Source organism: Olea europaea, chromosome 2 (assembly GCF_002742605.1).
Source record: "Olea europaea var. sylvestris chromosome 2, O_europaea_v1, whole genome shotgun sequence".
NCBI lineage: Eukaryota > Viridiplantae > Streptophyta > Magnoliopsida > Lamiales > Oleaceae > Olea > Olea europaea.
The window spans coordinates 12,071,253-12,085,794 of NC_036238.1; the positions used below are offsets into that span (position 1 = coordinate 12,071,253).

General features: G+C 33.3%; 1 protein-coding gene across 1 annotated transcript in view; it reads left to right on the forward strand.

The window, feature by feature from the left end:
• The window catches only part of LOC111372437 (pentatricopeptide repeat-containing protein At2g22410, mitochondrial-like), an 8,923-nt gene extending 6,228 nt beyond the window's left edge, over window positions 1-2,695 (forward strand). Inside the window, exons 2-3 of the mRNA XM_022994795.1 lie at window positions 1,780-1,914; window positions 1,968-2,695. Coding sequence (XP_022850563.1) covers window positions 1,780-1,914; window positions 1,968-2,695 — 863 coding nt within the window. The remainder of the gene's footprint in view (window positions 1-1,779; window positions 1,915-1,967) is intronic.
• Window positions 2,696-14,542: the final 11,847 nt, after the last annotated feature.

Consider the following 14,542-nt stretch of genomic DNA (forward strand, 5'->3'; position numbering starts at 1 on the left):
GCGCGCCCCCCCCCCCCCCCCCCCAAGAAGAAAAGAAAAGAATTTAGTTTGAGCATTATTTTTTTCGAATTTGTATTTTATTCTCTAACAATAGCATAAACTCGAAATATTGAATATGTGAAAAAAAGGTAGCAAACGGGGCAAGTCCTTGCCGCGCCCCTGTCTAAAGTGGGGCAGGGCATGAGAGGGGCGTGATGGGGTGCCACGTCCCGAACTCAACCCATTGCCATACTAATAAACACATGGTACAAAAATGAAGAAAATAAAGCTTTATATTAATGATTCCGATCAAACCAGCAATTCCCACCAATTTGAATGATTCAAAAGGACAATTACGCCACAAACAAACATCACATCGACACTCGCATTCCTCACGCTAAATAGTGAAACTCTCAATCAACTCGAACAAATGCATGCCCACCTCCTCAAAATCAATTTCTCCGAGAACCCATCAATCGTTGCCCTGTTTCTCTCATTTGCCGCCACCTCTAGAAATCCCAACTTGTTTTTCTATGCAGGATGCAGGTTGGATCCCAAGGGGGGTCTTGGCGGTCACGTGATCCCCCAATTTCTGAGATTTTTTCATTTTTTGGATAAGATCTATTTGATATCGATTGAAATCTAAATTTTAATCAAAATCAAAGTTAATAATTAATTTTAATAACATATTTCATGAAATTCTTAACTTTTATCAAAATTTACTAAAAATCTGATTTTAATTCCTACCAAACAAGGCAAAATCACAATAGATTTAATTTTTTTCCTTTTCTCATACTCTATCTTACTCTCCGTCTCACACATTTTACCAAAATCATAATTCTCCTAACTTATTAAAATTTGTTTATAATTTTTTTTTTTTTTTTTTTACAAAATTTCACTTTTCAATCAAAATTTCAATTAATTAGAACATAAATTTGCATTTTCTCTTTTTCTATTTGTGTACATGGAATTTGTCTGAACTGACTATATCAATTTAACTTATGTTTAATGAATTGTATTTACTGAATTGAATATTGGTTATATATTTTTTATTTAGATCACTTGAATGGATTGTTTGTATTAAATACAGTATAAATTTTTTAAACTAAAATTTGAATTTTGTTGTGATGAACAAAATATTAATAAAATGACCGTTCGAAATCAAATGGATGAAAATGATGAGCAAAATATTAATGAAAAAATATTTTTTAAATGTAAATTTGTATTTTCTTGAATTAAGTATAAATCATTCAGAAATAAATAACAAACTATTCGATTTGTACATAGTTTGATTGTGCTCGTGAACTAAAAATTTCTGCTCCGCCTCTGCCTATGCTTGCACCATTTTTTAGCAGCTCCGGTACCTGAGTACCTTCTGTACAACAACATGATCAGATGATATGTGCAGTCTAATTTAGCTGTAGACGTGATTCTCTGCTATAAAAAGTTGTTAAAGGATGGTCTTATTAAGAATAATTATACATTTACACCATTAATCTAGGCATGTTCTACGGCTTTGCATGAGTCTAGGCGTATGGGTCTTGTAGTACATGGCCATGTTGTTAGATTAGGATTTTTTTCATGAACCATTTATTGTTGAGGCTTTGATTGAGTTCTATTCATTGAATCTTGATATGGAAAAAGCACGAGCATTGTTTGATGAAATGTCGGAAAGAGATGAGGTGTTGTAGACAACGATGATAGACAGGTATGGGAAAATGGGGGACATTGAGAATGTGAGGGGGCTGTTTGAAGAAATGTCTCAGAAACATGTGATTTCTTGAAGCGCGATTGTGGCAGCATATTCGCTGATCAGTGATCTTAGAGAAGTGTTAAGCTTGTTTAGAGAAATGGAAGAACTGAATGTGAAGCCTAATGAGTCAGTTCTTATCAGTGTTCTTACTGCTTGTGCTGATACTGGTGCATTAGCACAAGGTTTGTGCACTCTTATGCTAAATGGTGTGAACATGACTCAAATCCTATATTAGCCACTGGATTAGTGGACATGTACTCAAAGTGTGGGAGTGTGGAGTTGGCTTTATCAGTTATTGAAGATATTGATGACAAGGGTAGTAGAGCTTGGAATGCAATCATGTCTGGGGTGGCGATGAACGGGGATGCATTAAAATCACTTCAATTGTTTGACAAGATGGTGTTGAGGGGGCTTCAAACAATTGAATCCACTTTTATTTCTGATACAGCCTGTACTCATGCAAACTTGGTTGACAGGGGCCTTTCGTTGTTTGAAAATATGGATAGTGTTTATGGGGTTGAACCACATTATGCATGTACAGTTGACCTTTGGGCTAGATCTGGTAGATTAGAGGAGGCAGAGAAATTCATTGAAGAGAAAATGGGAAGAATTTGCGAAGGCGATGCTAATGTGTGGGGAGCTTTGCTTGCAGCTTGTAGGATCACGAGAAGGTTGACATCGGGGAAAATGGTGTGGAGAAAATTAACTAATGAGGGATTGCCCGACTATGGGACTCACATGCTTTCTTATAATATGTACAAGGAAGCTGGCTTGGAAGCCGAAGCTGAGAATGTTAGGAGATTGACTGAGGAGAGACGAATGGAGAAAATCCCGGGCTGCAGTTCAATAGAAGTTAATGGCATGGTTGAAGAGCTTTTTGCTGGTGATCTTTTACATCCTGAGGCTCAAGAACTTTGTAAAGTGCTTGATTATTTATTACATGTGGCCAGTCTTGTTCAATAAAGTACTCATTCCGTCTCTTAAAGATACACATGTTTATATTTTCACAAACTAAGAAACTTAATTAATATATGTTGAACTATAAATTCTATTTACATTTTTTCTAATATACCCCCTACATTGAATAATGATAACACATATTTGTTAATAACAAGCCATATTATATAGTGGTATTTTAGAAAATTAAGAAATTAATTATACTCTCAACAAGGAAAGTAGCCTATAATTTGGGACAAACAAAAAGGGAAACCAAGCCTATTTTCATGGGATGAAGGTAGTATTAGATTTCTCTAATTAAAAATAAAACAATAAAACAATAAGGAATACAATTATGATCAGAACCAATACGCAAGTAAGAATTGGTTGGTTATATTTCCTTCCTTAATTTCCTATTGAAACAAAACTATGTCGAAGACTCAACGCTAAAATTTATCTATTAATTCCAACATAGTAAATTTAACTTGTTATTCCTCAATGATGCAATATTATAACTAAATTGGAAGTCATATCTTGTAGGAATTGGGTCAAATATTAAATGAAAAAGTGTGTAAAAAATAGAAAATGAAAAGGTGTGACTACGTGTCAAATTCGACCAAATATTCGGACTTGATCCGATGGTCAAATTACAAAAGTAAATAAACCAACTTATTCTACTCGTCGAGAAGATTGTCGTGGTATATTTGGAATCTCAAAACCAATTCCGAATGAATGAGAAATTGCGGACCAAAGTTGGAAGAAATGAAGTGTTGCAACTTTTAGAAAGGTGCAGGTTTTGGCCAAGTGTTGCAACTTTTTTGAAAGGATGCATATTTTGGCCCACACTACTTCATTTACACCCTTTCTACATCTATAAATAGAACCCTATAGACATGATTTTGGGTACATCAATTGCATTGAGCATTCATTCTTCTCTTGCAATTCTCTTCTTTCTAATTCCATAGCATTTCATACATTTCCTTTGTAGAGAGGAAATGATATTAAAAGTTCGTCGGTTTCTTGTGGTTTTAAGTGCTGCTACCACAAGTTGTGAATCCATTGTATCCTGGGAGACAAGTATCTTTCACTGTGAGCACAGGAGTGGGGCAATTTGTCTTAAGGAAAGAGATAATATCTCGCTTTGGATTATTATATATTTCTACTCCTTTTTAATCCTTGTTTTACATAATCTTTATACCGAAACTCTATCTAAATTTTCATTCATATAATTTGTGTTTTGATCACGCTCTTGCGGGTTAAAACGAGTCAAACAAATATATCAAAAACCAACATTTACATAGCCCTTTTTATAAGTTGTTTCCAACAATTTTAAGACAAATTTGTGTGTCCTTGTGGTTGGCTGTGGACAAACATTATTTTGTTTGAATAGTGCTTTGTGTATTATTCCTCCACCGATATTATCATCATTTTGTTGAATTTCTGGTTGTGTAACAGAACTGACTACCATTGGGATTTCGTCAAGTGAAAATGGTTCCAATAATGTGGTACCACTCGTGGTCATACCGTTGTATAATACTACTATCCCACATGGGGAAAGCTTAAAAAATTTGTAGGAGTAGACTTCAAGAGGTGGCAACAAAAGATGTTGTTGTATTTCACCACTCTTAATTTGGCTAAATTTCTAAAGGAAACTGCACCGGCTGTTCAAGAAGGGGAAAATAATTGTGAATCGATTATTGTTTTGGATGCATGGAAACACTCGAACTTCCTATGCAAGAACTATATCCTAAACACATTGGATAATACACTATATGGGATGTATAGTTCAAAGGAATCAACCAAGGAACTATGGGATTCTTTGGAGACAAAGTACAAAATCGAGGATGTCGGAACAAAGAAGTTCATTGTTGGCAAATTTTTGAACTACAAGATGGTGGATTCCAAAATCGTAATTAGTCAAGTGCAAGAGATTCAAGTCTTATTGCACGACATCCACGCCGAGAAAATAGAATTGAGTTAATCATTCCAAGTGGCTGCCATTATTGAGAAACTCCCTCCTATGTGGAGAGATTTCAAAAATTACCTCAAGCACAAACGTAAGGAAATGAACTTGGAAGAATTGATTATGCGCTTGAGGATTGAAAAGGACAATCGGAAAATTGAATGAATGCCGGTTGATCAAGATGGTGCAAATTTTGTTGAAATGGAACCAAACGCAACAACTAAGAAACGAAAGGCTCCTAATTATGCACCGCGAAAAGACAATTTCAAGAAGGCTAAGAAGTTCAAAGGGAATTGTTACAATTGTGACAAGGCTGGACATCGTTCAAATGAATGTCACAAGTCAAAGAAGAATGCTCTAGCCCACATGGTTGCAAATAACACTCTATCCGATGGACTGCAAGAAATGAGTTTATATGGAGTAGTGTCCGAATGCAACATGATTGGAGATACTAGAGAATAGTGAATTGACACCGGCGCTACCCGCCATGTGTGTGCGGACAAGGGAATGTTCTCCAACTATCAAGAATTGAATGACGACCAACTATACATGGGAAATTCTGCTAGTTCCAAAGTTGAAGGACAAGGCAAAGTCACTTTGAAGATGACATCCGGGAAAGAACTCGTCCTCAACAACGTCCTATATGTGTCGGATATAAGAAAGAATTTAGTGTCCGGGTCTCTACTTAGCAAGAATGGTTTTAAGCTTATATTTGTATCCGATAAATTTGTGTTGTCTAAAAATGAGATGTATGTAGGGAAAGGATACATGTGTGATTGAATGTTCAAGTTGAACATTCTTACAATTGTACCGAAGAAAATCGTTATGAATAAAACTATAAATTTCGTTTACTTACTTGAGCCTTCATGTTTGTGGCATAGTCGATTAGGACATGTGAATTACAAATCGTTGCGTAAACTAATAAATCAAAGTTTAATTCCGGCGCATAAAATCAATCCTAATCATAAATATGAAATATGTGTTGAAATAAATTTGGCTAAAACACCGTTCCATTTAATACAAAGGAATACAACCCCTCTTGAATTGATACATAGTGATATATACGATCTAAAATTTGTACAAACTCGAGGTGGTAAGAAATACTTTGAAACATTTATTGATAATTGTACAAAGTTTTGCTATATCTTTCTTTTGAGAAGTAAAGATGAAGCCTTGGATGCATTCAAAACCTATAAGGCTAAAGTTGAAACACAACTTGAAAAACGAATAAAAAATATTCGTAATGATAGAGGAGGTGAATATGGGGCACAGTTTGGAGACTTTTGTTTAGAACATGAAATTGTTCATCAAACAACGGTACCTTACTCTCAATCAAATGGTGTTGCAGAACGCAAAAATCGAACACTTAAAGAAATGATGAATGCCATGTTAATAAGTTCGGATTTACCACAGAACATGTGGGGGAGGCTATTTTAACGGAAAATAGTCTTCTTAATAAAACACATCTTAAAAAAATGGAAGAGACACCATATAAACTATGGAAAGGCTATCCTCCATCCTACCAATACTTGAAAGTGTGGGGGTGTTTGGCTAAGGTCGAGGTACCTAAGCCTAAATAAGTGAAAATCGGTCCTAAAACGATAGATTGCATATTTATTGAATACACCAATAATAGTAGTGCATATCGATTTTTTGTACACAAATTCGAAATAGAAGACGTACACGAAGGGACCATAATTGAATCAAAGAATGCGATATTCTTTGAAAATATTTTTCCTTGCAAAAATAAGGAAAATACGAGTTTTAACAAGAGAACATATAAAACTTCCAATGAAACTTCAAATGAGGAAGAACCAAGGATTAGTAAAAAGGCTAGAACTTCTAAGATATTTGGCCCAAATTTTCTAAACTATATGGTAGAAGATGATCCAAAGAATTTCGATGAAGCAATGTCTACACTGGAAGCACTGCATTGGAAAGAAGCTATTAATAATGAGATAGATTTTATAATGCAAAATCATACATGCGAGTTGGTTGATTTACCTCTCGGTAACAAGCCTTCAGAATGCAAATGGATATTCAAAAAGAAATTGAAAACTGATGGATCCATTGATAAATATAAGGCTAGATTGGTTGCTAAAGGATATAGGCAAAAGGAAGGACTTGATTTCTTTGATACCTACTCACCCGTAACTAGAATCACGTCGATAAGGTTGTTAATTGCAATTGCGACAATACACAACTTGAGATTCATCAAATGGATGTAAAAACAGCATTTCTAAACGGTGAGTTAGAAGATGAGATTTACATGGAGCAACCTTAAGGGTTTGTTTCTCCTAACCAAAAACACAAAGTGTGTAAACTTGTTAAGTCCTTGTATGGATTAAAATAGGCTCATAAATAATGGCACCAAAAGTTTGACAAAACAATGTTGTCAAATGGATTCAAGATCAACGAATGTGACAAATGTGTATATATTAAACATACACCATATGCCTATGTAATTGTTTGTCTATATGTGGACGACATGTTAAGAATGGGCAATAGTCACGAAATGTTGCTTAACACCAAAAAGATACTAATAAAGTATTTCGATATGAAAGATATGGATGTGGCAGATGTAATCCTAGGGATTAAAATCTCTAGAACGCAAGATGAAATTGTACTTTCACAATCTCACTACATAGAAAAAGTACTTAAAAAGTTTGACGTGTTTGAGGAAAGTCCTGCAAGAACTCCTCTTGATCCGAGTATTCACTTAGCCAAGAATACGGAAGAAATCATATCACAACTAAGGTATTCACAAATAATTGGCAGTCTTATGTATGTTATAAATTGCACTCGACTGGATATTGCTTTTGTGGTGAATAAACTTAGTAGATTTACAAGTAATCCAAACAGTGATCATTGGAAGGCTTTGACGAGGGTTTTAAGGTACTTGAAGTATACCTTAACCTATGGATTACACTTCACAAAATATCTTGCGGTACTAGAAGGATATTGTGATGCGAATTGGATATCCGATATGAAGGATTCCAAATCCATTAGTGGTTATGTATTCACCATTGGTGGAGCGCTGTATCATGGAAATCAACAAAGCAAACATGCATAGCTCGATCAACGATGGAATCTGAGTTTATTGCTTTGGACAAAGCTGGAGAAGAAGCAGAATGGCTTCGAAATTTCTTAGAAGATGTTCCATGTTGACCCAAGCCAGTACCTGCAATAAGTATACATTGTGATAGTTAATCAGCAATTGGAAGGGCTTGAAGCAACATGTATAATGGTAAGTCTAGACATATTCGTCGTAGAAACAACACTATTAAGCAACTGATCTCAAATGACATTATCTCCATAGATTATATAAAATCAAAGGAGAATATTGCAAATCCATTGACGAAAAGTTTGCCTAGAGATCAAATGCGTTGCCTATCGAGGGAAATGAGATTAAAGCCTACTACGTAAGAGTTTTTGCAATGATAACCCTACCTTGTTGACTGGAGATCCCAAGATCTTGATTCAAAGGGACAACTAAGTTGTGAAAATTCCATGAAGCACTTAGGAAATTAGAATTCCTAACTCGTTCCTATGATACTAAAGTGTTTTCTGCAGAGTAAATAAAGGCTAAGATTATCTTTTAATGATTCCTATATCTTGATTAAGTCAAGTGGAGTAGGGCAAAATACTCTTAATAGGAGGTCACATATGTAAGTGTGAAGTGAGGCTCCTTCGATAAGAATTGTTTAAGGTTTGAATTCTTTAAACACTTACAAAACCAAGAAGGGTTCAGGGCCAAAATGAACCAAGTCATGAGAACTAAGTACAGAATAGGAAAGATATCTGTGTGAGTAATGTTGTCTTGACTTACACCAAAGGCTGAGTGGTTCAAGCTTGACCTATGGTTCACCAATTAGCCAAGTAAGTCTGATAGTATTTCACTAAGGGAGGTTCAAGGCCAGAAGCCACCTCCCTGATGCAGTATTTTTTCGCACCCTCTCTACATTGCATCATATTATCGCATTTACATATACGTACCCGAATTTCCATTCATGTGGGGGATTGTAGGAATTGGTTTAAATATTAAATGAAAATGTGTGTAAAAATTGGAAAATGAAAAGGTGTGACTATGCATCAATTTTGACCAAATATTCGGACTTGATCCAATGGTCAAATTACAAAAGTAAATAGACCAATTTATTCTACTCGTCGAGTAGATCGTCGTGGTATATTTGGAATCTCGAAACCAATTCCGGATGAATGAGAAGAAATGAAGTGTTGCCACTTTTCGAAAGGTGCAGGTTTTGGCCAAGTGTTGCAACTTTTTTGAAAGGATGCATATTTTGGCACACACTACTTCATTTGCACCCTTTCTACATCTATAAATAGAACCCTATCGACATGATTTTGGGTACACCAATTGCATTGAGTATTCATTCTTCTCTTGCAATTCTCTTCTTTATAATTCTATAACATTTCATACATTTCCTTTGTAGAGGGAAAATTCTGTCAAAAGTTCGTCGGTTTCTTGTGGTTTGAAGTGCTGTTACCACAAGTTGTGAATCCATCGTATCCTGGAAGACAAGTGTCATTCACTGTGAGCACCGTAGCGAGGCAATTTGTCTTAAGGAAAGAGATAACGTCTCGCCTTGGATTATTCTTTATTTCTACTCCTTCTTAATCCTTGTTTTGCGTAATTTTTATACCGAAACTCTGTCCAAATTTCCATTCATATAACTTGTGTTTTGATCACGCTCTTGCGGGTTAAAACTAGTCAAACAAATATATCAAAAATCAACCCTCACGTAGCCATTTTTATAAGTCGTCTCCAACATATCTAAGTATGTGTGCACTTAGATACATTAATTCATTTGATGCTAGAATTTTTGTGCGCAGGTCAAATGCAATTGTGTTGATTCGTTTCAATGGATCTGACATTGGCAATATTTTTGCTTGCATTGCAGGTTCAATTAGCAGACATTGAGAAACTATCTTGATCTTCAAAGAAAACTTACTCCTACCAGTGAGGGGAATTCTTTGCAGTGCAGCATGATGCATTAAAGGATCAGGGTATTACTCACCAACCGACGAAGAAACCAAATCAGGCAATACCTTTTACTCAGGATCCATGGAAAAAGTCGGGGATTATTCGAGTGCAGTCAATGTCACAATGGAGGATATTCTTTCTGAATGCTACAACATGGTTTATTGAAAAAGTTGCACTCCCGTCGCTTGCTTTTCGTCCCCGTTGCACTCGAGCGAAAGTGCGTCACTCGCTTTTCGCTGAGTTGCCACTTGAGCAACTTATGTAACTGGCCAAATCCTAGATTGCGATTTGAAGAGTTTTAAACGGCCCACGACACCTATTCGCCCCCAAGTATAAATACAAGAGTCTGGGACGTGAAATTGTGATTGCTATATTGTGCCTTCACTTCTATATATTTTCATAACATCATTGAAAGATCCAAGGAGAGCTTCATGTGCTGAATTCATCAGATTGATCTTGTGATCCAACAACCAACAGTTTGAATCATTGCATTAGATATTCAATTTTTAACTTTGTACATATTTAAGTTTAGCAAGGTACCCACGACAGTGTAATACATCGTTTCAGATATTCTTGAATATCTCAATAGCCTAATTTGAAGTAAGCACCGCCACTCCCACAATCCTGGGGCGCGTCCGAACTTTAACTGATAATATTATGAAAACAATAGTCATACCTCCACAATTTTGGATAAGACTCGGCTAAGCAACATAATAATCATCTAACTATATAAAATTCGATCATATCATTAATTATATCTAGTCTTAACATTAATTATATTTATCTAAAGAATCAATATCTAATGAAAGCTCGTACTCTTTCACATTTAAGGATATAACTGCCCCATTTTGTACCATGATTGATCCAACTTTAATTTGATCATACCACGGTCAACTCATAGACCCAAATTCAGTTCATGAATTGCACCACGTTGGTCGAATCTAAAAAAAAAAAAAAAATCTAGGATAAAAAGCATTGCGCGTAAAACAGAAAACTCCTCAATGTACCTTCTCTATAGTAGAATCTGAGCTGCAGCTGCACTTGCCAATGACAGTTTTCCTTCCAAATCATTTCCAAAACTTGCATCTAAGTGCAGTTGTATATAATAGACAAACAAGTGAATCATGAATCATTCACTTTGATTTAACATTGGCATCCATTGAAAATAATCGAATTTTTTAGAGACCAAAATATCTCTTGTTTAATACAAATGTGAGCCAAACTTCTTTTCTCAATGTCACTACTGTTGTTTTGAAAATTTAAAAATCAAATAATTCTGCAAATTATTTGCTTCCATGTCATTAAAAATAAACACAAATCATTTTAAATAATTAGTGCATTCTTTAAGCAAATATTGTAACATCACATTCTATCATTTTGAAGAAAGAATCAATATTATATAAAATGGTTCCTAAAGTTTATCATTATTTTTTCATTTTAAAAAAAAAACAAAACCCCCCCCCCCCCCCCCAAAAAAAAAAAAGGAACTGCCTCATCATATTTTATAGGATTTTTCCTATTTACAGGGAAAATTTACAGAATTCATACAGGATTTTGAAATGAAAAAATCTTGTCCGTCTATGTTTTATGTTTTTTCCCATCTTTGAATGATGTTTCGGCACACGTGTCTGTGAATAATTTCCTATGCAAAAACCCTATACTTGTAGCATAACTCTATTTTATAATACACATTTTCAAATATTATTAAATAAATCCATAAATTTTCAGTTTCAAATCTACATACACTAACATATTTAAAAGTCGTGAAAATTTGTATTTCTTCAACCTATCAAGAAAATCGTGCTAATCCATTTTGCACCATGTACATTCCACTTTCCTATTGCAACTGCATGCTTATCACTTTATAATAAGCACATGCACTAAAATAATGGCCATGCACTGCTATTGTAATGCTTTGAATAGATATACTTATGTACATATTTGAAACTATTCTTTCATGTATGAAACTATTCAACATTTTCAAGAAAACTACTCAGAATTGCATGGAAAATATTTTACTATCGAATTATTCAATTATTGAATTTAGATCAAACGTTAAATCTAACTCATTGCATAAATAGAGAATATGATTGCAACAAGTATACCAAATTAAGAACCTCAGGCATTCAGTTAAAGATTCTAAACAGAATTTCAACAATGATTCATGTTCGTAGAAAAATCCGCAAGCGTACGGAATCGTTGTACAAGTAATAAAATTTGTAAGTTTAGAGTATCGTTCCCACGAGAAATAAGGTTTAATATTTAGTTCAGTAGCTTTTATTAAATTTGAAGTAATATAAATTCAAAAGAGTTATGATTTTTATGTTTTCTATGCTAATCCTAAACTAAGAAAGGAAATAAAATATTTATCTAATATAAGAATATATTGGAATGGTGAATCCCCTATTGCCATTTAATTTAACTCTTAATTCATAATTTAGTAAATTCGTGTATTCAAGACAATCGATAATAAACTTTTATTCAATATTCTCTCTCAAGATATATTAAACATATGTTTAACACTACCCGATCTTATTCCTAGTCTAAATTCATATGAAAAATATGCATTGATTAACAGAATTTATTACACATAATTGCACATGCTATAGATATTATTCCTAAAACCTATTGTCCATGTGTTGATTTTACCACGTTTTATACTTATTGTGAGTATTCGTACACTACAAGAGGCAACTTACTATCTAATTGGTGATCAAGCAATTAAATAATTCAATGAGAATGCACAACTACTAAATTATTGTTTTGAATTAAAATAAATAAACAATGGGGTTCATCATTATTCCAATACAATGAAAAATTAGCCTAACATATTAATATATAAATTACAAGAATAATAATAGAAAAATATTACGCGGATCATGAAAGAATACAAAAAATGTTGATCTTCAAGTCCAAAGTTGAATTCTTCAAAATCTTAATGTAAATGAACTTCAATTCCTTGCTATGACTTGACCTCCTTTCTCAAAATTTATTAGCCTCTTAATCTTGATGAATTTGATGAAACTATTGTTTATGAAGAGACAAGAGAGAGATCTTTCATTGCTGCCCATATCTTCTATTTACATGATGAAATTAGATTAAAATTCACATCCAAATTGCCTTTCAAAAGAGTTTTAATCAAATAAGGAAAGTTGTCTTCACATGAGCATGATTTTATCTCTGCATAGCCTGCAGTATTTTGGTCATTACTTTCTCTTCCGGTGTCCAATTGAAGCGATTCAAAGTGCGTTGGAAAGATAATTCAAAGAGATAAAATTCTTCTAGAGATACAATTTTTCCAATTCAAGCGTTCTCTATCCAAAAAATGGGTCTCAAGTTGAGAAAAAATCTAGAAGATATCTTATATTATTGGAAGTCAATTTATGGTAATATTCTGATCATATCTCATTCCTTTTTTACTTCAATTTACATAAAATTGGCTCCTATCAATCTTAAAAGTATCTTTTGTGGTCGAAATCAACCATTGGATATTCACATTTTGGTCCCCATAATTTGAATTTCTTTCATTTTTGCTCCATTTTCGTTATTTCTTTCAATTCTTCTTTGAAATATGAACTTTTTCTAATAAAAGCAATAGATAATAAATTAGGTACTAATTCGTTCAAAGAATAACAAAATGTCATCATTTAGGATCGCAAATAAGTGTAGAAACTACACTTATCAATTCATGCACTAAATAGAATACGAAAATGCACAATATGTAAGAATCTGTCTTAAGATTGTTGGATAAACAATGCACAATTATAATCCTTTAAATTAAAAGCACGTGCATGAAAATACTATAAATTGAGACTTACTGTGAAAAAATATTAAATAGAATTTTGACTTATCAAAACCAAAATATGTGCATGGAAACACGTTCAAATTGCAACTTACTAAAATGTGGAAACATAGAAGGAGATGAAATGAAGTGATGTATGCAAGTAAATCTTATTAACAATGATTTTTTTCTCTGGTGTTAACATGATCAAATGAATGTCTGTCTCCCAAGATACAACATTTCTTTGAAAATTAATATAACACAAAATTAATTTTAGTAAACGAACCAAAGTATTGATAGTATTACCCACAAATAGAATAGACACGAACTAAAGTTTCTTGGAATGAATATTATTTCTAAAATATAATTTGGACATATTTAATTTCAAGAAATAATAACGACAAAATATTTTGAAGAGACGAGAGAATTTAGGAATCAAATTTTCTTGAATTGATTTGGTGTAGAAAATATGGAATTAGATATCTCTATTTATATTTTTCCCAGTGTTTTTTCGGAATAATTATGTCTTTTGGCATAATGTGGATCATCATATCATACTTTTTTATATTTAATGGTCTATATTGCGCAACATCAAAATGTTTTGATGTTTCATAACATTTCAAAACAACATGAATCTTTGATATGTAACCTTTGCCTTTGAAGAATCGGATGTCATCACATCAATTAAAGGCTTTTTCAGTTTACTACCTAAAAAAATTATCCAGCAAATTCCAACATCACATACACCATATGACAACATTTTGAGTCATATCATTCAAAATGGGATTAATGTTCCTAAATTAAACCCCAGCTTCTCAATGTAAAAATGAAATTTTCTGCACATATTTGAAATTTAATTAAAATTTCATTTGTTCCGTACAATAATAAATTAATATTTAAAGACACTGCACATATGCAAGACTGTAGAAATTTTTAAATCTAAATTTTTTTGAAGAATTTTGTAATAAATGATTAAAATCTTTTTCATTAATTATTTATATTATGTATACATGATGTAAATATTAACAAATGGATACTTAAACAATAAATGCTCATATTCATAAATTGATAAACTAAAATAAGATGTTAAATATGAACATGAGTACAATTTAGCTAGAAAATAGT